The sequence below is a fragment of the Pipistrellus hanaki genome (assembly GCF_964339955.1).
Source record: "Pipistrellus hanaki genome assembly, chromosome: 11".
NCBI lineage: Eukaryota > Metazoa > Chordata > Mammalia > Chiroptera > Vespertilionidae > Pipistrellus > Pipistrellus hanaki.
Genome location: NC_140513.1, coordinates 51934604 through 51961705, shown reverse-complemented (window position 1 = coordinate 51961705; position 27102 = coordinate 51934604). Strand labels below are relative to the sequence as shown.

Genomic DNA, 27102 nt, shown 5'->3' with positions numbered 1-27102 from the left:
AGTATGGAATTTAGTTGAATTTATAAATATAACCTATAAGGAAAGTGAAGTTTTAAACATTATTTTAATTTCCTACCAAAAAACAACACAGGTTTCCAGAAAAATTTCAAAATAGGAGTTAAAATTTTTCCTGATGATCTAAACCAGTGTTTCCCAAAGTATGGTACGCGTACCCCCAGGTTTGGTGGGGATATGCACTGCTCCGTGCTTAGCTGCGCCTAATTCTACGTTCTCATGAGTACGAGGGGTACTCAGCGTTAGGAAAATTATAGAAGGGGTACACATATGTCAAAAGTTTGGGAAACACTGCTCTAAACCTTGGAATTTTCATAGTTGCTCTTTGGCCCAGAATGAGAGAAGAAAATAAATAGAATTATAGGAAGCCAAAAGAATGAAGAGCTGAGCAGAAAAAAAATGCTAGTGTTTTTACATACAGGATACTGAGTGTTATTGCCCAAGAATAAGTGAGCCAGAGCTAGCAATTCATAGGATCTTGATTTTCCATGTTCCACTAGTCATAGTACATGAAATCTTTGAATCATAAAAATATTAAATCAACACTTTAAACTCATACCATGTGATTCACAAAGTCAAGAAATGAAGCTTCAATTGAAATGGTACTTATGTAAAGCTATGAGCATATATATTCAAGATCTTATGTTCATTATTCATGTAATGAGTCTATTATTAAAGTTTTTACTGTATTGCATGGCAAGCATGGCTCAGTGGGTTGAGTGTCGATCTACGAACCAGAAGGTCATGGTTGGATTCTTGGTCAGGGCATATGCCAGGGTTGCAATGTGAGGTGTGTAGAAGGCAGCTGCTCAATGATTCTCATCATTGGTGTTTCTATCTCCTCACTGAAATCAATAAATATACTTTAAAATAAAATATTTATTGTCCATAGTTCCTACCAAAATAAGAGCCATCTGAGATTAGATATTTGAAAAATCTTTACCTTGGAAGCCTCATGATATATGGTGTTCACATTCTTCAAATAATTTTCAAAGTACTTCCAACACTTGATGTAACACTAATTGAATTTGGCTAATGATTAGCAGAAAAGTATTTAGGATACAATGAATAGGCAAGCCATAGAATGGGAGAAAATCAGAATACATATACATGGCAAAGGATTTATATTTTATATATAAAGCACTCCTGTAAGATAAATACACTTAAGATGGGCAAAATGCACTGAACTGAATATGAACTATATTGTGTAATAGTAAAATATATTTTAAATCATTTAAATCAAATTACAAGAAAATCTGTAATTTCAAATTTTGGGGGTGGAGTGAGGTTAACTTTAGCTGATTATTTCAGGTTGGTCATACTCCTACAGTGTACACTTTTTATTGGTTATTAATTAAACGTTCCAGGATCAACATAAGGATAAGCGAGGAATTCTCCCAGTTTGTTGCCTTCTGAGTCATAGTGAAGCATTCGGAAGCAAGCATCACAAAAGAAACACGGATCATCTGGTGCAAAACTGTCATTGTTGGTCACCCATCTGTAGTTTAAAAAAAAAAAAGATAATCAACTTTCTCTTGCTGTGAATTATGACTTGTAATATATGTAAATATAACATTCCCACGATTAACTCCTCATCCTGTATTATTCATAATTATAATACTTTATAATACATACCTGTATTTTCCGGCATATAAGACAACTTTTGAAACGAAAAAAAGTCAACCAAAAATTGGGGGCAAAAGACCAAAATTGCACAAAAATTACCTGCAGATCTTGACGGCAAAGTCAGTCTTTTCTTCGAAGTGGGGGGTAGTCTTATACAGCGAATATAGGCCTAAACCTATGTTTTAACTGTAAAATTGGGGGGGGGGGGTCTTATACGCCGGGAAATACGGTATATATAGACATTTCATTAGCAATACTCTACAAGGCAAAAGGGCAACTAATGGAGAAACTCTGCAGGTTTCTCTGAAAGGACTACTTGAAGGTAAGTAGAGAAGAGTACAAATCCATAACTGAAAGCATCATACACTTAATTATGGCATGCCCATCCAGTAAACTGTCTACATGAACATAATCCTTTCCTTCTAATAAGCCATCTTGAAAAACAAGTTAGATGCTATAGATCTGGTAAACATTTGCTTAATTTATCTAACTAGTAAATTAATACTGGTTAATTTAAAAACTTCAGCTGTTTCAGAATTCAGGATAAAACATCACATATATATATGAGATATGTGCACCTTTATTCAATTGAAATGACTGAGATGTTACTAGAAAATGATTTTTCAATTTATCTGAATTCTGTTCTCTCATGGAATGTTTTAACATCCCTGGATTCCCATTTTGATCTAATAACTGCTTTATGCTTTCCTATTTATCACTTGCAAAAGCATGTTGTGGTGAGAAACCCAAAACAAAGATTAAATGTTGCTTAGCAAACAATTTCCAATCGTTTATAAGCAATGGGAAAGATTTTAAAGGAAGGAAAATGGGTGCCACATCAACTGAACAAAAGACAAATGGAAAACCAAAAAATCAGTAAAATATTGCTTCAACAGCACAAGAGAGTCTTTTTTGCATTGAATTGTGACTGGTGATGAAAAGGGTTTATTTTGAGAATCCCAAAAGCACAAAATCATGGGTTGATCCAGGTCAACCACCAACATGGACTGCAAGGCCAAACTGCTTCAGAAAAAAGGCAATGCTCTGTGTGTGGTGGGATCAGGAAGGTGTGCTATATGATGAGCTTCTGAAACCAGGTGAAACCGTTAATACTGATGGCTACCTGACAACAAATAATCTATTTGAACTATGCTTTGATTGTGAAACCACCAGAATGTGCCAGAAAACACGGCAAAGTAATTTTGCTTCATGATAACGGCACCATCACACACTTCAAAACCAGTTAAAGACACGTTAAAAGATCTTGCCTGGCCTGGGAAGTATTAACCCACCCGCCATATTCACCAGACCTTGCTCCTTCAGATTACCGCTTGTTTTGATCGATGGCACATGAACTTTCTGAGCAGCATTTCAAAACATAGGAAGAAGTAGAAAATTGGGTCTCTGAATGGTCTGCCTCAAAACAAGAAAAGTTCTATTGGGACGGTATGCACAAATTACTTGAAAGATGGGGAAATGTGTAGCTAGCGATGGTGGGCATTACTTTGAATAAAGCACTTTTGATGTTTTTCTTGAAATTGTTTTCTTTGATTACAAAATCTGCCATTATTAACCGGTACACTTAGTATATATATTTTCAATATATTTTTATTGATTTCAAAAAGGAAAGGAGGGGGAGAAACATCAATGATGAGAGAGAATCATTGATCGGCTACATCCTGCATGCTCCCTACTGAGGATTGAACTGGCAACCTGGGCATTTGCCCTTGATCAGAATCAAACCCAGGACCCTTTAGTCTGCAGGCTGACGCTGTATCCACTGAGCAAACCAGCTAAGGGCTATAAAACCATATTTTGACCTCATATGTGAGATGCTGTGTTAGTTTCTTTTTCTAAAAAAAATAAAATAACGTTTTTATTAATTTTTTTCTTTTTCAAGAGAGGAAAAGAGAGGGGGAAATATCAATTGGTTACTTCCTGCATGCCCCTTAGTGGGAATCGAGCCCACAACCCGGCATGTGCCCTGACCAGTAATCAAACCAGTGACCTCTTGGTACATGGGTAGATGCTCAACCACTGAGCCATACCTACTGGGCTGTGCTATCTTTTCATTGTGGAGAAACGACAGATGAGGCTGATTTTGTAAACTGCAGGGGAAAGGAACATGGTTCCCTGATGACACTAAGCATTGTCAACTAAACTTTTGACCTACCCCTGGACTAATGCTGTAGAATGTTTTAAAATGCAGTTGTAATCTAATCTGTTCTGCAGCACTTCCCTACTAAATAGGAAAACCCTTTATATTATTACACTCCAAAGTATAAGCCCTCAGATTCAACTCAGAAAAAAATTGAAATACCAAAGTAAAAAAATACTTAAATACCACTGAAAAAGAAAAAAAGATAACCACTTACCTGGCTGTGTACATTTTACAAACAAAACATTTTCGGGTCCATAGCCAATGCTTCTTGATAAGAAGGGGATAAAGTGTCCTATCCAAGCAGTCATCCCGATGCACAAGCCTTTTGTAAATGAGAAAAATAAATGAAGCTATTAAATTATACAAATTTCTGTGATTTGTAAAGAATCAAACATATAACATAGTAGGTATTTTTTTTTCCTTCAAATTTTGCTCATAAAAGTTTTTAATATACATTGACTTGCACACCAGGTTTGACCAAATTGTGTTCCATGAAACACTTTCTCCAAAAGAGCATTTTGGATCAAACAATGCTTTCTATGGAACTTTCCAAATCCCTTCATTGTAACATGCACGGTGACTTTCTGAGATGCTAAATGCAGCATTTCTTGCATGTATTCCATCACAGAATCCTTGCTTTACTTAGAACTTAGTACCTTTTTATAAAACACTAGAGGCCAGGTGCATGAAGTTTGTGCACAGGTAGGGTCCCTAGGCCTGGCCGGCGATCAGGGCCAATCTGTGGGGCAATTGGGGGGTGCAGCCAATAGCCTCCCTCTGGGGGCAGCTCCTGTGTTGAGCATCTGCCCCCTGGTGGTCAGTGCGCATCACAATGACCGGTCATTCCACTGTTTGGTTGATTTGCACAGTAGGCTTTTATTATATATGATAGTTTGAGCAACTAATTTATCTAAGTATTTTATCTAGCTATTTACCTAGATTAACTGGTTATGTGTCACAACAGGGCTCTTGATTACTAAAGCCTCTATTAAAATCTAAATCTGATTCCTGGTGTAATATGAAGTGGCAGGGCTTTAAGATATTGTGAGTGAAAATTAATCTCTATGCTACTCATCAACTGAGTGGGTTTGGGTAAATCCCTTAACCATGCTGGACCTGATTCTTCATCTGGAAAAAGAAGGGGCTGCTCAAGAAGTATTCTAATGGTTCCTCGTCTGACATTCTAAAATTTTGTTATTACTATTTTTTTTTAATTTTATTGATTTTTTACAGAGAGGAAGGGAGAGGGATAGAGAGTTAGAAACATCAGTGAGAGAAATATTGATCAGCTGCCTCCTGCACACCCCCCACTGGGGATTTGCCCGCAACCAAGGTACATGCCCTTGACTGGAATTAACCTAGGACCCTTCAGTCCACAGGCTGATGCTCCATCCACTGAGCCAAACCGGTTAGGGCTATTTTTTAAGTAGAAAATTAGCAATATTATCAACTTCACCATCAGAAGTTTGACTAATAAACTTTTTTGAAACAGTGTACTATTAATAAACTATGGAATGGCATATGATTAAATCCACCTGTAAGATGAAAATGACAGTCTAAATCACGCTCCAAATTGCCCTCAATTTAAGGAATAACACTGTGCAGCAATATGCCTACACAATAAGAAATGTAAGGAAAGTAAGAGCAGCCAGAACAAAATTTAAAGAACACGTTATTCAAGAAATAAGTGTATAGAACTTTGAAATTCATACAAATCTATGGTTTATGCGCTCTCCTGGCTCTTCAAAAGTTCTACCCAAGGGACAATTGTTTCTCTTTAATTTAGCCCCTTAAAATGTAGAGACATTTTAAGGGGCTAAAACTACTCTAATTTGGGTTAAATAAATGCTTAATGTTTAAATTATGATGCATTAATACTATCATCTAAGCTACATAACAGACTATAGGTTCCTTTTACTGTGTAACACTTTGTTTTGTAGGTACTAATTCTCTCATGTTTGCATGTGCTGAGCTTTCACTGTTCTGTCACTAATCCAGTTCCCTACTTTCTGACAGAGCAGTTAACATTTCCATATGGTACACACCAACTGGAGGTCTAGCAGCTCTGGACACACTTTGCAAGCCCGCCATCCTGCTCCAGTCTCTGAAGGGAGCTGTTCTCCCGCTCTGCCAGCCAGCCCTCATTCTGGGGTTCCCTTTCCCATCATTTCAAGAGTTCCTTTTATGTCTTATCTATTCTATTTTGCATCCCATGCTTTTCTTTTCCAAGTCTGAAGTTTTTGTGTAAAGAGTGAATGGGAGGTTGAGGTTTGGAGCCTGTTAACGGAGATCCCAAAGAAAAGCTAGGACTTTTCTGATGCATCAGTTCCTATTACTGGTATAATAGAAACATGGGTACATCATTGCTCCTCATGGAATCTTAAAATGGCCTCACAGAAGGAATCCCACTGGGGATAGAGCAGGACTTGTTCATATATATTGTTCTCATAAATTGAGATGTCCTAAATAAATAAAAGCCGCCAGCTATATGTAAAATTTATAACTAATCTTAAAACTATTTTAGTTCTTTCCACTTAAAATCTTTATAAAAGCATTGAGACTTCATATTGGTCAAATATTAGAATTATTCTTCCCTTTCTCCAGTTCCCCTTTAACTCCTACAAATTTTGGCAAAAAGACAAGAAACCGAGAAATATGGCTGCAAATTTGCAAAGGGCCTGTATGCTATGCAATTTGGATGATTACTACCTGAGTAACAGCTGTCTAGTACACAAATGGAGACACTTTAAAAAGTACTCACAAAAATTTAACCCTCTACTTGGTTGTGGGCACATCCCCAGTAGGGGGTGTGCAAGAGGCAGCTGATCGATGATTCTCTCTCATCGATGTTTCTAACTCTCTATTCCTCTCTCTTCCTCTCTGTGAAAAATCAATAAAATATATTAAAATAAATAAAAATAAAAAAATTTAACCCTCTAATAAACAGTAAAGCATTTCTCATTATATATATTTCCCCAAAAATGAACAATAGAGGATGCAAAATTGGTCACTGAATGGAAAGCACTTATTTTTGCTGTTGCCAAGCCAAGCTGGACCGATAATTACTTTTATTCCTCTTATTAAAAATACAACTGTGCTTTTATACTGCAAAACACAGAAAAGGAAAACAAATAAAATGTTCTGAGTAATGCCACTTACCTTATGTCAGTAATGACAACTACATGTTCACAGTCTCCCTGGTGGCAGTATAAATAGGGAAAACCCATTTTAATCTTTAAGTCATTGAAGGTGAAGTCTTCCATTTTAGCAGTCTGAAACTTTCCATAGCCTCTGTCGTGGGACTCTGACCACTCAATGATAGTTCTGAGATGGGGGAAAGGCAAGATATGTATCATTGCTCCACAAAAAAACTAGAAATGACTGACGACAGTTTGTGACTGCAGTACTTCACAAAACCTGGCTCTCCATTAACTGGACAGTTACCATCTTTAAATGAAAACTAGTGTTGGTGTATGCTGGAGTAGGAATTCTGAATTTTTCTTCATCTGTTAGAGCAGCAGTTCTCAAAGTGTGGTTCCTGAGACCCCACAGGGGTTCATGAGGTCAAAATTATCTTTACAATGAGCCTAAAATGTTATTTGCTGCCCTTTCAACTCTTATTCTCTCATGAACAAACATTTTTCTGGAGGCTACATGACGTGGTTTAACTTCAGACTTAATGAAAAATATGTAACAATGACATTCTTCTCACCATTTTATTTTGTTCTGAAAAAGTTCTCTATCCCTCTCCCTTCCTCTCTGTGGAAAGTCAGTAAAATATATTTTAACAAAATAATAAATAAGAAGAAGTGCTAAGACCAACGAGATTGAGAAATGCTACATTAGAATATAAATACAAATGGCTATAATAAAGGAGAATTTATATAAACATTCCGAAAAATATACTCTTATTTCCCAGGACACTGATAATAATAAAACTGTAGTCTGCCCAGCCAGTGTGGCTCAATGGTTGAGTGTTGACCTATGAATAAAGAGGTCACAGTTCAATTCCTGGTCAGAGTACATGCCCAGGTTGCAGGCTCGATTCCAGTGTGAGCCATGCAGGAGGCAGCTGATCAGTGATTCTCATCATTGATGTTTCTCTCTCTCTCTTCCTCTCCCTTCCACTCTGAAATCAATATATATATATATTTTAAATTAGTATTTTTTTGTAAGAGTTGACATTTTTAAAAAATATTTTATTGATTTTTTACAGAGAGGAGGAGAGCGCGATAGAGAGCTAGAAACATCGATGAGAGAGATAAATCGACCAGCTGCCTCTTGTACACCCCCTAACGGGGATGTGCCCGCAACCAATGTACATGCCCTTGACCAGAATCGAACCTGGGACCTTTCAGTCGGCAGACCGACGCTCTACCACTGAGCCAAACCGGTTTCGGCAGAAATATATTTTTTTAAAGTGTGATCTAATTCACATGATCATTAGATGCAAATTTTTCATGTTTTGTATTTAAGCAATCATATATATCACATAGATCCAACAACTGTGCACACTGAACAAGCAGAAAAACAGTGAGAGATTTACTGCTATCATCTAATATGAAGAACAGACAATAAATTGTTTAAGGGAATTTAGTTTGTTTCTTTTAAAAAATGTATTTTATTGATTTTTTACAGAGAGGAAGGGAGAGAGATAGAGTTAGAAATATCGATGAGAGAAAAACAGTGATCAGCTGTCTCCTGCACACCTACTACTGGGGATGTGCCCGCAACCAAGGTACATGCCCTTGACCGGAATCAAACTTCGGACCCTTCAGTCCGCAGGCCAATGCTCTACCCACTGAGCCAAACCAGATAGGGTGGAATTTAGTTTCTTTTTTAGATATATCTAAGGCTCAGTTGAGTTAGTGTAATTTCTAAAATAGCAGATAATACATTAAAAAACAATTCTGTAGAGCCAGCAAGATCCTGAAATGGATATGTGTGCTTTTGTAGGAAATGTTCTTCCTGGAATAAAAATGTTGATTAATTAGTACCTAAACCAACCTTTTTCACATATTTTAAAAATGGAAAGAGAATTTCTTGTCTCAAATCAACAAAAACTAATAAAATAATACCTTGGCAAATATCCTTAACAGACTAGTTAAAGGATTTGTGGAGACAATACCATTTTGAGAACTAAAACCTGACAAAACTTTGTGAAGAGTTTTGCAAATTGTACCTGCTCAGATCTCTGCATTCAGGGTATCTTCTATCGTTATAAAACGTTCCTTCAAAATAAAAGAAGGCTGATTTGTATAAGTCCTATAAGAAAACACATGGTATTGAGAAAAAGGAATTAGAAAATTGCTCTAAGTATTAAATAAAAATTTTTATGACATAAAATTACACTAATATATTTAACAATAACTATGCAACTTCAGAGAATAGGCTCAGCTCATTAATTAACTTGTTTAATACTTAATGGAAACCTCCTATGTAAATATTATATTAGTTACCATGCATAAAGGTATAAAATTTTTTTGCTATTTTAATTACTAGGTTTGATTTAAATTTGTATATTCTGAGATTCATGAAAGAAATCTAAATAGAAATGAAATAAACTTCAATATTATTTTATTATATGCATACAGCAATGACAGTTATTTTAGATATTAGAACTAATGACTCAATAGCCATATATTTGGTGTTTCCCAGTAACAATAATAACCATAGTCATGTTGACCTGCCATTTAAAAATTTTTTCAATGTGCTTTTATAAAAATTCCCTCTTTATATGTTCCATAACTCTTAGGCAGGTAGAATGTGAATTTCTATTCCTACTTAAACAACCTTGCCCAAAGTACTATAGTAATTGCACAACTGGTCTGAACCTTTACATTTCTTTTTTTAAAATATATTTTTTATTGGCTGGCTGACGCTACAAAGCTTGGGAGGTTGTTTGCACAGTGAGCTAAAGATGAATATCAGAGGACTTGGATCCCAGCTAAAGGACAATATTCTAGCTACTGGGCGATCACCAAATGGACCTTTTGAAAGTCATGATCTTCAAAAGGTTTTTCTTGTATGAAAAACAAACTTTTGCCCAGTCATCCTCTTGAATTATTAGAAAATTTCCAGCTCAACAAAGATAAAATGAATTTTCCACACTGAAAAACATCCAGGGTCTATTTGTTCCACTAACATTGCAAATGGAATTCAAAGCAGGGCAACAGGTTCAGCGTCTTCCATTTCTTCTCATCTTAAACCTTTTACTGGATAGTTTGAGGGGTAATGACAAGACTATTGGATTTGAAGATATTCTTAATGACCCATCACAAGGTGAACTAATGGGAGAACCACACTTGATGGTGGAATATAAACTTGGTATACTGTAATGTAGTGAGCTGACTATGGAAATGAAGGGGCTACATCTTGTTTATAGTTATCTTTTTACTATAATTTTATGTACACATTAAAAGTACTGACACATGTAAAAAAAAAAAAAAAAAGTTTCATTGATTTGAGAGGGGAAGGGAGAGAGAGAGAGAGACATGGATCACCTGCCTCCTGCATGCACCCTTCTGGGGATTGAAACTGCAACCCAGGCATATACCCTATCCTGGAACTGAACCGGCAACCTCTTGGTGCATGAGACGACATTCAACCAACTGAGCCACACCAACAAGGGCTGAACTCTTAGATTGCTTAACTTTCAGTCTATCAGACTTTCTATCACAGGGGTGTCTCTTAATCCTGACTACATAACAGAATCACAAAACCAACAAAGACTAAGTCTCATCTCAGATCCATTAAATGACCCTGAGAATGTATCTCAGACACCAGTATTGTCCCAAGCTCCCCCAGTGATTAAATGTGCAGCCTGTGCTAAGAACCACTCGTTAGACTTGTGTTTCATCATATGCTTGGAATTAGGTCCCTGGGAGAGGGTCAAAAGACCTATGTTCTCTTCTTTAACCTACATTTCCCTGTGGGACCTGTAAAATCAAAATACCTGGCATGCTATTTTACAGGATTGTGATGAGAATCAAAAGCAGTGTATGAAGTACAAAGACATATAAGCTTCAGGTATTAAAATAATTTTACCTAATTAATTAGGTAACATAACTTCTTGCTACTACTTTAAAGTTTTTATTTTTCTTCAATGTCCCATTTACCGGTCTGGCTTTGGTATCAGACAACCAGACACCCTTACAAGACTTGCTTTGCTGTGTCCCCTTGACAGCTCACTAAATCTCTCTGACCCTCTTTTTCTTTGTGAAAATATGAGTAAAACCATTACCTTCCTCCCAGATGATTGCAGAGATAAAAGGATATGATATACTATAATGCCATGTCCGGCTGCTGTTATCATAAAATCTGCCACTTAATGTACTTCTAGACTCTCAAAGAGATCAGCCAGGGTCCAAAATAAAGGTTCTGAAAGAATAAATACTGCCTTACTGAGGAGACAAAAAGTTTAGTGTATATAAAATTTTGTTCATTACAAAATGACTTAGTTCTTTGGCATTACTACCCTGTTTCCCCGAAAATAAGACAGTGTCTTATATTAATTTTTGCTCCCAAAGATGCGCTAGGTCTTATTTTCAGGGGATGTCTTATTTTTCCATGAAGAAGAATATGGTACACATTTATTGTTAAAGGAAATTTATTACCTGTATACGGTACGGGAGTACGGTAGTTGTCAACACAAACCAGACAAACTGTGAATCCTACAGTATCAAGAATTTACTCATTTATTCAATAAAAATCATGTCTTCATCTTCTGGAACTTTATCATCATAATCCAATTCCTGAATTTCCTGGTGAATTTCTTGTGACTCCATTTCTTTCAGAATCAGTGGACCAAATCTCTCATGTTTAGCCTACGGGGGGGGCCTTATTTTCGGGGGATGCCTTATATTTCACTCAGAAGGAAACCTGTAAGTAGGTCTTATTTTCAGAGGATGTCTTATTTTTGGGGAAACACGGTATTAACTAGAGGCTCAGTGCATGAATTCATGCACTGGTGGGGACCTTCGGCATAGTCTGCAGGGATAGGGCCAAAACCGGCAGTTCGACACCACCTGCTGCTCCTGCTCATCCCGGCCCTGCTGCGCCTGCTGCCACTGCCACTCAGTAGGCTCACTGACACTGCTGAGGTCTCCAGGCTGCTGCCATCCCTGGGCTGTGGCGGCCAGCTGTAAGCCCTGCGTCTGGCACCCCTTGGTTAGCTGAGCAGCGCTCCCGCTGTGGGAGTGTACTGACCACCAGGGGGCAGCTCCTGTGTTGAGTGTCTTCCCCCTAGTGGTCAGTGTGCACCACAGTGACTGGTTGTCCAGCTGTCCGGTCACTTAGGCTTTTTTATATATAGATAAATTGGAAGGGAACTCTAAAAGAACAAAAAATGTTTTCCATATAAATCCTAATTCATCCACACACTGGCCAGGTAGGTCAGTTGATTGGACTGTCATCCTAACCCAACAGGGTTGTGGATTTAATCCCTGGTCAGGGCACATAGAGTAAACAACCAGTGAATGCATACGTAAATGAAAAAACAAACGATGGTTCTCTCTCTTCCTCTCTTTTCAAATCAATCAATCAATCAATAATATTAAAAAACAATACAAAACAAAAAATAAATTGTAAGTCATCCATTAAACATTGAGCTTGAGCCCTAGACAGTTTGGCTCGGTGGATAGAGCGTCAGCCTCTGTGGACTGAAGGGTCCCAGGTTGGATTCCGGTTAAGGACATGTACTTTGGTTGCGGGGACATCCCAGCTGGAGGTATGCAGGAGGCAGCTGAGTGAAGTTTCTAACTCTCTCTCTCTCCCCCTTCCTCTCTGTAAAAAATCAATATATATTTTTTAAATTGAGCTTGAGGTTTCTGTGGTTTATTTATTTAACAACTATTTGGCACTTCCTCTGTGCCATACACCATCAAAAGAATAAAGACATAAACATCACTGAACAAAACAAAATGTCCAGCAGGCACTAAAAATTAATGGTTTGGAAATCAGAAGACAATGTGACTACAGGGAGAGAGATTAACCAAGATTAGAGTACACCTAAAACCATGAAAACTGGGGGGAAGGTCAGGAGAAGAATTAGAATAAGAACAAGTAAAACAAAATATAAGTTATAACATTTATGTGGCTGGTGGCACAGGAACAAATAAAAATGGACATTGTGATGGCTCTTGTCCACACTCTGTCTCCATTCTAGTTGACCCAAACCTCTTTTCACTCTTCTTCATGAGGTACTGCCCCTCCTAGGTGGGCCAGTAACTCTGAGGTCCTCTGCTGGTTGTACCAGGTAAATGAGTTAGTTCAAGCTTGCACATCATGAAATTCAGGAGGATCAAAGCCCTACTACTTTACTGGGCAAGGCATCCCTTCTGAAAATGTCCTGGATAGCAGTCTACCAGTCTTTTCCTTTACACAATTATCTAGTGAGTATGTCAGTTTCTCTATCCCTCTGAGAGCATTAGCCAGAGAACCACGAGCAATGACAGACATCAGATACTATGTCCCTGTTTGACATTGGTCATCGAACAGACAGGTCCTTCTATGGGCAATGAGATTCTGACCTAGACTCCAACCCTTTGCTGGAGTCTCCGTTTACAACAAACTCACATAGAGTTTGAAAGAGGAGAGCTTGAACAGCAAATTCAAGTGCTACATTGAGATCTAGTTGTATCAGCATAGAAGAGAGATCAACTGGTTAAACAATTAGGTGGTTACTATGACCTGTGAAGGAAGAGTGTACAAAAAATGACTGAAAAGGAACAGGACATGAGGAAATCAAAACTGATTATAGCCTAAGCTTTGAAAAAGTCTTGAAGATAAAGAGCAGAGAAGAGACAGGCTTTGAGGGGATGGACAGAAGAAGAAAGCATTGACTGGAATACTGATGATCCTGCTCGAGTGACCATTACATCCTTAGCTTAGTTAGTGCTATTATTTCCTGTTGCTTTATAGGGGTAATAAAAACAGAAAAATCACCTTACTTTACTGATGTGCTCAGGGGCCTGGTCAGGAGTGTTGCTGAATTCCCCACCAATCTGGAGGTCACTGACACAGCAAATTGAATCCCTTAGTTCCGTGAGCTTCTGACTGCCCAGTACCAGCATCGTCTGGTATGGTTTGTGTTCTTTGTGCTAAAAGTCAAACAGTAAATAAATAAATGTCCGCTTAGAGGTAAGGAATTTACTTATAAATCCTGGCAGGATCAGATCTGAAGTTACTGGTTTTCTTGATTTAACTGATCCTCATAACTTAGTGTTCTGTGTTTTCCTAAATTCCCCGTTTGTCTATTTGGCATTCTTTAGGTACAGATCCAAACTAATGGCCAAAACTGTTTACACCTCCTCTGTAACATAGAGCCTATTCCCTGAGCCCATCTCCTTTACCTAACTCCCACAAACCATGCCAACTTTCACTTATCCTAAATCAAGGCACAGGCAATGCAGGACAAAGCCTGGGTGTGCCCCAGAGCCCAGCCCTAACTGTTCACTCTCCTGCCTCGCCTTTCTCACGGAAACCCTAATGAAGGCTGTGGCCTCCGCCTTTCCTTCCCTCCTTTCCGCCCCGACTGACACTAGTGCTTTTCCTATGGCCCTACATAGCATGGCCACACCCCCTCCTCTCAGAAAGTGTAATAAAAATCTTCTTTCCGTGGCATTAGCCTCTCCTGTTGTCACTCAAGTCACCTCCATAAATGAAAATCCTTGGGTTTAACTGAAACACGTGGTGCGATGGACTGAAAATTTGTGTCCACCCAAAACTTGCATGTAGGAATTCTGACACCCAAAGGAGTTGGGGGAGGTAACTGGCTCATGTGAGTGGGGTTAGTGCTCTTACCCCAGGCTCTAGGAGCACCTTTCCCTTCCCCTCTTCATCCCCCCAGGCATGTTACTTCCTCCTTTCTCCTAAGCTCTAAGGGCCCTTCTACTATCTCTGTACTTTCTAAATGAACTTCTCTTAATAAAAAAAAGCAAGCAAGCCCTGGCCAAGTGTGGCTTAGTTGCTTGGGCATCATCTTGTGCACCAAAAGGATGCTGGTTCTATTCCCAGTCAGGGCACATGCCTGAGTTTGGGATTCAATCCCTGGGGGTGGGGTTGGGGGGATGCAGGAGGCAGGCGGCCAATGTTTTGCTCTCACATATTAAATTTTCTGTCTTTCCCTCTCTCTTTCTCTCTCTCTAAAAGTCAATGAAATTCTTTTTGTTTGTTAATCCTTACCCGAGGATGTTTTTCCATTGATTTTCTAGAGAATGGAAGAGAGAGGGAGAGACAGAATCATCAACGTAAGAGAGACGTTGTCTCAAGCATGTGCCTCCGTGCTGGGGATCAGGACTTCAACTGAAATACTTGCCCTTGACTCTAATGGATCCTGGGACCCTTCAGTTAATAGGCTAACGCTCTAAACGCTGAGCAAACCAGCCAGGGCTCAATGAAATTCTTTTAATGAATAAATAAGTAAAAGATCCCATTGAGCTCCCTACCCATTCTGCCATGAAAGAGGAGTATTCAACCTAGAAGAGGGCCCCAACCTGACCATGCTGGCAGCCTGATCTTGGACTTGCAGTGTTCAGAACTGTCAGAAATAAATTTCTGTTGTTTATAAGCTACCCAGTCAGTGACATTTTGTTATAGAAGCCTGAATGGACTAAGACAGTTGGTAACAGAACTTTATTTTAGTTAATGCTGAAGTTTATAATCAAGATGCTACTAAATGACATCAGCATGAAAAGCCTGTGGATTCTTAACTTCATCTAGCAACACTCTCTTTAAATTTCCTGGAAATTACCACACTAAGTAACCTAGTCACTACCATAATGTTATAAACCCAGGGGTTCCACTGTATTCATTTGGTTTTGATTGGTAATTTAAGATCTTCATCAAACAAGATAATTACTATAATTACTACTAGCTACTTGTATATTCCAGATGCTTCAGAAAAGCCTACTTATTCACAAGTGTGGTGTATGTAGAGTAATAATGCATTTAACCATGTCAAAGTTTATAACATCTATTTGAGGAATCAAGAATACAAACACTCGCCTGGCTGGCATGGCTCAGTGGTTGAGTGTCGACCTATGAACCAGGAGGTCATGGTTTGATTCCCAATCAGGGCACATGCGTGGGTTTCGGGTTCAGTTCCCAGAGTAGTACATGCAGGAGGCAGCTGATTGGTGATTCTCTCTAATCACTGATGTTTCTATCTCTCACTCCCTCTCCTTCTCCCTTCTTCTATGAAATCAATAAAAACATATTTAAAATAATAATAATAATACATACACCCTGATATGGGCTACTTCTTTTTATTACAGACTCCTAAGGAATTCCTAGATACCCCTGACCTGTTAACTTTGTGCATTTTCATCAAAGAAGAGCTGTCTTTAGTTATATAATTTCCCAAGTATTCTAAACTGGTAAACAAGTCACCCCATTCCTGGGGGGGGAAAACAACCCTCATAACAACATATAATTAGGGTCATGGATTTCTATATACTTGCAGTTGCTTCCAGTGCAGAAACCAGGGTATGTATTCCAACACTAAAATTGCAATCATATTAACCAAGAGATGATTTGCAACTTGATCTTATTTACAATATTTCTTACTAAAAAAAGAACTCAAGAGCATAAGCACGATGCCAGATAAAATAGTACTTGCTATTTTATCTAAGATATATGACTCTTCAAATAATTAAACTATCTGACAAAAGTCACTCCTATTATCTGTGGAATCCAAAAGGTTTCACTACCGACCTTATGAAATATAACAGGGTAGAAGACATTCACAGATAGGATAAGTTCCCCCTCTTCAATCATGTCTGCTGGGTTTTCAGGCTTTTTTCCTATGGCATGTGACTCCTGAAGGAGGAAAACAAATTAATAAGAGACATTAAAATCACTATGACTCAGAGAAGAGGCAGTGTGGGACAATGACTATGAGCAATAACTGAGTCAAACTGCCCTGATTTTGATTCCTAATTCTAATTCAAGAAAACTAATAAAACCTCTAAGTTTTAGTTTCATCTCCTGTAAGACAGAGGAAATACTTATTTTATAGACCTGTTGCTGGGAATGTGTACATAAAGCATCTCGTAAGATGTTGGGCATTAAGTGCTTACCAATTGATAATAAAACAGGAATAATAGGGATATCAATTACAGTAATATTGGTATAACATGGGCATTTACAACTACAAATCTTTTCATACCTCCTCTCGTACAATTAATTATGAGAGCCATTTGATAGATGAAGCCAAAGGTTCAGATTTACTTTAGGTAAATCAGCAAGATAGGATGCAAATACAGATCTGTCTAGCTTTAAAACTCTTGCTTTTTATAACACTGTCAAATCTTAGACCAAACCACACATCCTTTTATATCTGCTTAGTAACTATAAAAAAGGGGCTGCTAGAGTACAAAATACATTTAAAAAATGGGAGTGATGTTACACGAAATGATGAAGGAGGATCAGTCCCTCCACCAAAGCAACCAATAAGATGGGAAGAGAGAGAGGAATGTACTATTTAGAACTGTGGAACCTGATCAGATGCTTGTATCAGCCAGAGGAGTGCTTAATGAAGGGACAAGCTGCTGATTTCTCATAAATGAGCAGAGGGTACAAACCAACAACCACTCATTCCCCCATTCTCAGCCCTGCTTGCAGATATGGAAATAGCAGCCCCTGGGCCTAGAAATGGTGGCTGATGCCAGGACAAGCAGTGGGGACCCTGTTTTCCAAATATTAGGGCTTATGTGTTTGGATTGGTCTAGTGATGCCCTGAAGTACTGGGGCAGAAACTTGCCTTGGTTTTGGCTTCCCCCAATAGCAATAATCGGAAACCTAAAGGGATAGGACCTGTTCTCATTTGTAGAGGCAGACATTTAAGAAAATCGTAGGTCACTGGCTGACCACAGAGATAATGAAACAGAAACATCAGTGATAATACATAACACATAATACTCAGATCGGAAAAAGAGTTTGGAAAAGTTCCAAGTAGCTCCAGCCCTCAACAAGTAATAAACATACTCACAGAGTGTCCAGTTCTCATTTAAAAACTTATAAAAACAAAACACAATGAAACAGGAAAATATGGCCCACTTTCAAGAAAAAACGAATTTGACAGAAACTACCCTTGAGGGAGCCCACATGTTGAAATTACTAGTCAGTGATGTTAAATCAACTGCCTTAAATGTACTCAATGAACTAAAGAAAACTATATACATAGAGCTAAAGAAAATGAGGTTCTTTAATAAGATTAACAGCCAATTTCTCACTAGAAACTATGTAGACAAGAGGCAGTGGGACTACATATTAAAAGCATGGGGAGATACCCTGGCCAGTTTGGCTCAGTGGATAGTATCAGCCTGCGAACTGAAGGGTTTCAGATCAATTAGGGTCAAGGGAATGTACCCTGGTTGTGGGCACATTCCCAGTGGGGGGGGGGGGGGGGGGGCGGTGCGGGAGGCAGCTGGTCAATATTTCTCTCATCAATGTTTCTGGCTCTCTATCCCTCTCTCTTCTTCTCTGTAAAAAATCAATAAAATATGTATTTTTTAAAAAGCCAGGTGGGAGGAGAGAGGGAAGAGAAAACCCTGTCAGCCAAGAATTCTATACCTGGAAAAACTATCCTTTAAGATGAGAGAGAAATTAGGACATTTTTTTCTTTTTTTTCTTTAATATATTTTATTGATTTTTTACAGAGAGGAAGGGAGAAGGATAGACTCAGAAACATCGATGAGAGAGAAACATCAATCAGCTGCCTCATGCACACTCCCCACTGGGGATGTGCCCACAACCAAGGTACATGCCCTTGACTGGAATCGAACTCAGGACCCTTGAGTCCGCAGGGTGACTATCCACCAAACCGGTAAGGGCTAGGACATTTTTTCAGATAAACTATGTAAGTAAATATGAAAGCAAGGTATTACTGTACTTAAATAAAAGAACAGAATATGATATTCTACGCAAACAGTAACCAAAAAAAAGGCTGAAGCTGGAGTGGCTGTATTGTTATCTGACAAAATAGACTTTAAGTTAGAAGAGGTTACAAAAGACAAAGAAGGGCTTTCGAAAGGGTGTTTCCAAAAAAAATGTACATACCCTTTAACAGCTGATAGCTCATTTAAAAAAAGAAAAGAAATGTATTTTAATAAACACTGCCTTTACAATTATTCAAAGTGTGCATCCATTTTTGGGACACCTTAAATATTTTGATAAAAGGTGCAACCCAGCAAGAAGAAACAGTAAATATAAACACACATGCTGTTAAAAACAGAATCCCAAAATACATAAATTGACAGAACTGAAGAAAGAAATAGATGGTTTACAATAGTTGGAAACTTCAATTTCAATGAGTAGAAAAACCAGACAGAAAATTAATAAGCTAATAGAAGACATGAACAACATGATACACCAATAAGACCTAACAGATAAACAAAACACTCTATCCAGCAACAGCAGAATACATACTGTTCTCAAGTGCACAAAGACCATTCTCCAGATAGACCAAGCCTTCATCAATTTAAAAATACTAAAATCATAAAAAGTATCTTTTTGAATCACAGTTGATGAAACTAGAAATCAATAACAGGAAGAAAACTGAAAAATTCAGATATGTGGAAATTAAGCAACACACTCACAAATATCCAATGGGTCAAAAGGAAATCAGAAAATACCTTGAGACAAATGAAAATAGAAACACAAGATAAGAAATGTATGAAATGCAGCAAAAACAGTACAAAAATGAAGACCTTAGAACTATAAACACATACCTTAAAAAGAACAATCTGAAATCAATAACTGTATATAATTCGAAATTAGAAAAGAGCAAGCTAAACCTGAAGCTAGAAGAAGGAAGAAAACAATCAAAACTGACTCAAAAAGAAACAGAGAATCAAAGTAGACCTATATACAGAGACTGACTTAGCAATTAAAATCCTAACAAAGAAAAGCCGAGGAGTAGATTATTTCACTGGTGAATTCTCCCAAATTGCAAAGGAAGTTAATAACACTAACCCTTCTCCAAGTCCTCAAAAATATCTTCAAAAATCCCTAACTCATTCTGGGATCAGTAGACTCGAAAAACCAAAGTAAAACAAAGACATTACAAGAAAACTAAAGGCCAATATCCTTTATGAATATAAATGCCAAACTCCTCAATGAAATATTAGCAACCTGAATTCAACAGTGTATTAAAAAGTTTATATACCACAAGCAAGTGGGACTTATACTCTGGATACAAGAATAAGTTACATACCAATCAATCAATGTAATATACCACACTACAAGAATGATGGCAGGAAAAGCCACATCATCATCTCAACTGATGAAGAAAATGCATTTGACAAATCCAATTTTTTTTCATGATAAAACACTAATTAAACTAGGAATAGAAGGGAATTTACTCAACATGATAAAGGCTGTATGTGAAAAATTCACAGCGAAGATCACATTCAACAGTGACAACTGATAAGGATGTGCACTTTTGTCACTTCTTTCAACAGAGTACTAGAGATTCTAGCCAGAGCAATTAGGCAAGGGGGAAAAGGGGAAGAAGGAAGAAATACAGAGTGAGTGAACCAAACTGGAAAGAGATAAAGTTATCTGCTAACAGAGAAATGAGCTTTCTTTTAATTAAAAAAATTTTTTTTGATTGATTGATTTAGTTTAAGAACTCATGCAATATCTGCACGATCAACACATAAAGTCCGCGGGAGAAAGACACTTATCTACACATTCATTGGGTGCTTCGTGTATGTACCCTGACAGGAGATCAATCTTACAACCTTGGCATATTGGGAGGACACTCTAGCAAACTGAACTACCCAGCCAGGGCCCATGCATTCTCTTCAGTGTACAAAAGTGTCAAGGATTCACACAAAAACACCGTTGTAGCTAAAAAAAAAAATTAAGCAAAATTGCAGGATACAAAACCTATTTTAAAAATTTTTATTTAAAATAGCATAAAAAAATAAAATATGTAGTAATAGATTTAACAAAGGAGATAAAGACTACTTCCCAGTCCCAATCAAGCTTCTCTAGTTTGCTTTCAACTAAGCATACCCAATATAAAGCCACCGCACAGTCATCATTAGCCCTCACCCAATGACGAAGTTCATGGTTTCATGGGAAAAAGTGGACAAGAGGAGACTCTCACCATCTCATAAGCAAGTACTTCCTGTCTGCAGGCCCGATCTATCGTTAATGTTTCTTCCCGACGCTCCAAAATCTCCTTTCTGACTCTGTTACAGACACAAGAACAATCAAACGTCAACATTCTCCAATGGGCTTCAAACACATCTTCAATACTCATTTATTCTTTTTTTTTTTTTTTTTTTTTTTTTTTAATATATTTTATTGATATTTCACAGAGAGGAGGAAGGGAGAGAGATAGAGAGCTAGAAACGTCAATGAGAGAGAAACATCGACCAGCTGCCTCTTGCACACCCCCTACCGGGGATGTGCCCGCAACCAATGCACATGCCCCTGACCGGAATCGAACCTGGGACCTTTCAGTCCGCAGACTGACGCTCTACCACTGAGCCAAACCGGCTTCGGCAATACTCATTTATTCTGAACTAATTTTAGGCCAAAGGAAAGCTGTAAAAATAGCACAAAGAGTTCCCTTATATCTCTCACCTGGCTTCCTCTATGTTATCATCGTACGTGATCATAGTATAATGATCAAGCTAGGAAATTAACCTTAACACAGTATTATAAACTATTGACTGTTTTGGAAGTTCACAAATATTTAAATGTAATGCTTAAAAAAAGTTTAATGCCTCTTTTCTGTCCCGGCATTCTGAGCAGGACACACTGCATTTCTTCTCCTTTTTTCCTCCAGTCTTTTACAGTTCTGCAGGCTCTCCTTGTCTTTCATGATCTTGACACTTCTGAGGGGCTCTGATCAGTTATTTTGTAGTGTTCTTCAATTTGGGTTTGAGAGCTGCTTGCTCATGATTGGAATTAGCCTATACATTTTTGGCAAGAATACCACAAGAATAATGATGTCCTTCACTGTATCAAGGGGTTAATGATGTTAATACAGGGTGGGCAAAAGTAGGTTTACAGCTCTTCATATGGAAATACAACAATTAATAATAATACAAGAATATATCACTGTTTTACATACTCGCAACTGTAAACCTACTTTTGCCCACCCCGTATTCTTGTCACTGGTGATGCTTACCTTGTCTCCCAAGTTCCTACACTTGAAAGATACTTTTCCTTTGTACTTGTTAAGAATTTGGGGGAGATATTTTAAAACTATGCACCTCGTTTCTCCTTAAACTTTCACCCAGAAATTTGAGCATTCGTGGTAGATTTTGCCTGCAATATTTATTAATGGTGATTTTCTATTTCCCTCATTCTACATTTATTCACTGATATTATGAGGAAGACTTATCTCTATCCTTCCATTTGTCATTTATATTAGCATAAACCCATATTTATTTATTTTATTCTACAGGTTAAAATCTAATACTATCATTATTTTTTTGCTCAAGATGTTCTAGCTTCGTCCTTTAGGAGCTTCTTCATGTTGGCTCCTGTTCCTTCAATAAGCCATCGTTTTTCTTTTTCTTTTTGTAGCATGTTCTTACTTTCTAGTACTATAAGAGGCTCAAGGCTCATCCTCTATTTCCATGTCTCAGCCCTGGAATCAACCACTTCTCTCCTAGGAGTCCTAATAGCTTTATTGGAGAGAGGCGTTTAGAAGCCAGTATCTGGGTGCGAGGCATCCTCATTGTTACTGCAGTCACTGCTTCTAGGCTTGGCAGCAGAGAGAAGTGGAAACACATATGTATACTAACCCACACATGTACAGAAACCTGCATTTTTCTGTTACATATTTAAAACCGTGAGTTAATAATGATACTTTCAATCCCAAACTAAAATCACAGAATTTTAGCCTTCACCCTTCTCTTGTTTATAACTTCTTTCTCCACAAGTGAGAAACCCAACTCCTATCACTTATAATTCAGTAACTTAATTCTAGAAAATACACTCTCTATATTCGATTCCCAATCCCTTTGGAAATTATTCTTATGTAGTATCATACCAAATTTCCATACCTCTTTAAATATAACTGAACTTTTCCTTCTATTCCACTGGTCTTTTTGGCAATTCCTGAGCTAGTACCCACTGTTTTAATTATGAGGACTTTGTAGTATATTTTAATATCTGGTAAAATTACTATGCCCTCATAATCCCCCCCCCCCCAGAATTTTTTCTAGTTATTATTGCATATATTCCATATGAATTTTATCATCAGTTTGTCTAACTCCATAAAATAATCAATACTTCTGATATTTTTATTGGGATTGCACTTCATTTATAAGTTAACTTAGAAATAACTGACATCATTACAATGTTTAATATTCCTCAAGAACAAAGGATATCTTTCAAGTCTTTTTTTGAATCTTTCAGGAGTGTTTTGAAATTTTCCTTATTTGTGCTTCCTTAATTTTACACATTTCTTACTAAACTTATTCCTACATATTTAACCTTTTTGACTACTGTAAATGAGATTTTTTTTTCTCTCTACCATTATGTCCTCTAATTGTTGTTTGTGTACATGAAGAGTATTGTTTTTCATGTATCAATTTTGTATCCTGCTATTACAATAAATTCTTTTTAAAATTCAATTTAAAATTTTTTATTTATTGCTGAGACTGGTTTGGCTCAATGGATAGAGTGTCGGCTTGGGGACTGAAGGGTCCCGGGTTCGATTCTGGTCAAGGGCATGTACCTTGGTTGCGGGCATATCCCCAGTAAGGAGTGTGAAGAGGCAGCTGATCGATGACTCTGTCTCATCGATGTTTCTAACTCTCTCTCTTTCCCTTCCTCTCTGTATAAAATCAATAAAATATATATTTTTTAAAATTTTTATTTATTGATTGATTTTTGGAGAGAGGGAGAAGGGGGAAAGTAGGGGTACAGAGGTGTGTGTGTGTGTGTACACACATAAGTGTTGTAGGCAAAGGCCAGCAGTGAGAGCACATTGTAGGATCTGAAAAAGAGCTGTAGCATGGCTGGAGGACTGCAGAGACAGCTGAAAAGATCAGCAAGACCCATTCTCTAGAGGCCCTTGTGAGCCACTGAAGAACCCAGGACTTGTGCCTAAGCCAATGAAAGGCTTGCAGGGAAAGTGACACACCAGATGTGCAGTTTAGGAAAAATCTAACTAATCAACAAACAGTAGTTAAAGAGTTGCCAATAGAACAAAGCAGCATAATATGCTTAAGGGCAATACACAATTGAAAAGAGTCTGGATTCCCAAATGTGTCTTCAAAGATTTTAGAAATGTTAGAAGTATTTTGAGACATTCTAGAAGGGACAGAGGTGGGCTTTAGTAATGTGGAAAGTAATCTTAGGGCCTCAAAGATGGGGTAGTTTCAGATGGGAGAGGGGCCGTGTGCATCCTGACATCTGAAAGACAAAGTGATTGAAAATGAACCTCCAAGGCAAGTTTGTGCTATATATGTAGAAGCTTTCAAAGGTCTAAGGAAGGAGTCTGAAATGTGTCCATAAAAGAGGGTAGAGCCATTGACAATTTCTTAGTAAATGAGCTTGTTCATATGACAGCACAATGAATAAATCAGACAGGAGTCTTCCTTTCCTTAGCACTCCAAAGGTTGCTCATGTAAATATTAGCAGTAGGGAAAGGAAATGGATTTGTTTCTGTTTCAAAAAACAAACACACAACAAAAAACAAGGCAGAGTTACAAATACCATTGTAACACACAGCAAAAAGCAAGGCAGAGTTACAAATACCATTTTTCTAGCAATTCATTTTTACCCTAGTTTACAAAAGTATGGATGTCAAAAATTTAAAAGAACAAACAAAACTGGTCCTTTACCATATAGTTTGAGAGGCACTACCAAAATATTTAGCTTGCATCTGATATCTAAGTAGATTATTATACCTTTAAAAATAAACACAAAATTGGATATGGACTAGATATTATAAGTTATATATTTGCTGTTAATTTTCTCAGTTGCTATCATCCCACTCTAAGTAGGAAGAATGATACTTTTTGGAGCTACAGGCTATCTGCAACTTAATGGGTTCAGCAATAGAAAAGGACACACAGCTAAGCAAATAGGACAAAATGTGAATGATGGTTGAATGGAGGGGGTGGGGTGACAACAATCAACCTTTGAACAATATGAAGTTAAAAAATACTTAAACAAACAGCATGTAATAAAAGCAAGGCCCTCCATACCCCAAAGTCAGTAGGCCAGTGTCCTCTGGGATGACTTCCGGGTCCTGGTCCTCCTCAAGGCACCGCAGTTTATCGAGACTAAAACAAACAAACAAACAAACGAACAAAACAAAAAAAAGACAGAGCAATCATGCATCTTGTTCCTAGTGAGCCAGGTGGTGCCCCAAAATACATCACCAGCTGATTAAGGGAGATAAAAATCCTGCACTGGGCTCAGAGGGGGTTAGAATTCAAGGCCACATCGGTGCGGATAGTCTATACATACAAGCATACACGGCCTTTTATTTTATTTTTTCTAATATATTTTATTGATTGTTTACAGAGAGGAAAGGAGATAGTTAGAAACATGGATGAGAGAAAAACATCACCAGCTGCCTCCTGCACACTCCCCACAGGAGATGTGCCCGCAACCAAGGCACATGCCCTTGACTAGAATCGAACCCGGGACCCTTCAGTCCACAGGGCGACGCTCTATCCACTGAGCCAAACCAAACCGGCTTCGGCTACACGGCCTTCGGCTACAGAGGCCAGCACTGTTAAATGGAGGAAGAAAAAAATATCTTTTAAAAGTCATTTTTGTATGTTCACTCCAAATACGGCAGCTGGGGGAGAAAATGTAACAACATACCAGGATGGTCCCCAAAGAGACCGACCCCCGTGAATCAAGGTGTTAACACTCCTCCGGCCACCTCTCCGGGCCTCACCGTTACTCCTCCGCGGCCAGAGCGCCTGTCAACGGCAGGCACGCGTCGCTGTGACTCTGATCGCTTTTCTACATCAACAAGCACTTTCATGAAAGCGAATAGAAAGCCGAAACCGGTGTGGCTCAGTGGATAGAGCCTCGGCCTGCGGACTGAAGGGTCCCAAGTTCGATTCCGGCCAAGGCCAAGTACCTCGGTTGCGGGCACATCCCCAGTAGGGGGTGTGCAGGAAGCAGCTGGTCAATGTTTCTCTCTCATCAATGTTTCTAACTCTCTATCCCTCTCTCTTCCTCTCTCTGTAAAAAAATCAATAAAATATATATATATATATATATTTTTTTTTTAAAAAAGAAAGAAAGAAAAGCAAATAGAAAAATGAGTCTTTTAGGCAGCTCTCTCGTCTCTTCCCTCCAACGCGGAGGAACGATGCCTGCGGATCACAGGCCCCCTCCCCTCCCCTCCCCTCCCTGCCCGGGGTTCCGGGAAAGCGCCCGCCGGTGGGAAGCGTTGAAAGGGCGGCATATGCCCTCCTACCCCCGGGGTCACCCTCTGGCACCCCCAAGCCAGTCTCAGAAAGCGTAGGGGCAGAGCAGCACCCGGGTTGGCACCAAACAACAAGAGCCACCTCCCCCCCACCCCTCCAGCCCCGCACTCACCCGCAAACTGCCCTCAGCTCGGTCGCTGCCTCCAGGTCGCAGCCCAGATCCCGCGCCGCCGCGGCGTCGTCCCAGCCCGGGTCGGCGACCCCTCCTGGCCCCGGCGGCTGGGATGCCGGCGGCTCCTTCAGCGACAGGTCCCCCTGCCCGCGCAGCCGGTCACGCCACAGCTCCCCGAAGGCGCCCACGTGGAAAGCGCGTGTGTTCAGCTCCGGCATCTCGTACTCAGGAAAGTTGCTGCTGGCCGCCGGGTCCCGCTCGCCGCCAGCCCCGCTGTTCGTTGGAACGCCCTGGCGGCTTTCAGCCATGTTTCTCCCCCCGGCTCCCTTCCCTGCAAAAGCCAGAGGATCAAGGTCTCGCGCGGCGTGATGGGACTTGTAGTTGCGCGTGGCCTGGCCGGCGGGCGGCGGGCCTGCGCAGACGGAGCTTCAGAAACTACATTTCCCGGCAGGCCCCGGGTCAGGGGCGCCGCGAGCCTGCGTGAGTGGGGCTGGGCTCATTGTTCTCTACTGGGGCGGGGCGGGGAGGGATGGTGGATATCTATCCCCCATCTCTGGTTGGCTTTGGTTTCTGGCCCCCTAAGTTATGTAGCGTATCTGTCTGCTGGCTGGGGCGGCCTCCACACGCCCATGGGTCTCCCTCTTTACCTGTCCTCCGCCCCCGGGGGCCGGACTTGTCCTTCTCTCCAGTCGGTGGGCTGTGCTGCTGCCTCCCTGCTCTGGGGCCTGAGAGTCTTGGGGGCTGGGGGACCAGATCTG

The 27102-nt window shown here is 39.2% G+C and overlaps 1 protein-coding gene and 1 pseudogene across 3 annotated transcripts; one reads left to right on the top strand and one right to left on the bottom strand.

Annotated features, from left to right (window-relative positions):
- Positions 1–45: 45 nt before the first annotated feature.
- On the bottom strand, positions 46–26692 carry SNAPC3 (small nuclear RNA activating complex polypeptide 3). 2 transcript variants are annotated; one of them, XM_084898256.1, is made up of 9 exons: positions 26345–26692; positions 24988–25065; positions 20919–21003; positions 16517–16621; positions 13753–13902; positions 8985–9067; positions 6962–7126; positions 4017–4124; positions 46–1513 (listed from the first exon to the last, which is right to left on the bottom strand). In XM_084898256.1, exons 1-9 carry the CDS (start codon positions 26650–26652, stop codon positions 1366–1368), a joined length of 1230 nt encoding a protein of 409 aa, XP_084754382.1. In that variant the 5' UTR covers positions 26653–26692; the 3' UTR covers positions 46–1365. The 2 variants fall into 2 exon arrangements, with proteins under 2 accessions (XP_084754382.1, XP_084754383.1); XM_084898257.1 differs by lacking the exon at positions 13753–13902.
- Positions 9462–11028, top strand: LOC311629814 (proteasome maturation protein-like; annotated as a pseudogene). Its single transcript has one exon. The product of its transcript is annotated as a proteasome maturation protein-like (transcript).
- Positions 26693–27102: the final 410 nt, after the last annotated feature.

Coding starts and splice junctions, on each gene's coding strand:
- SNAPC3 (XM_084898256.1), bottom strand. CDS start 26,652: ATGGCTGAAAGCCGCCAGGGCGTTCCAACGAACAGCGGGGCTGGCGGC. Junction 16,622..20,918: donor AAGTACTTGCTTATGAGATG/GTGAGAGTCTCC, acceptor TTCCTCCTTCAG/GAGTCACATGCCATAGGAAA. Junction 13,903..16,516: donor ACCCTGTTATATTTCATAAG/GTCGGTAGTGAA, acceptor TTTGACTTTTAG/CACAAAGAACACAAACCATA.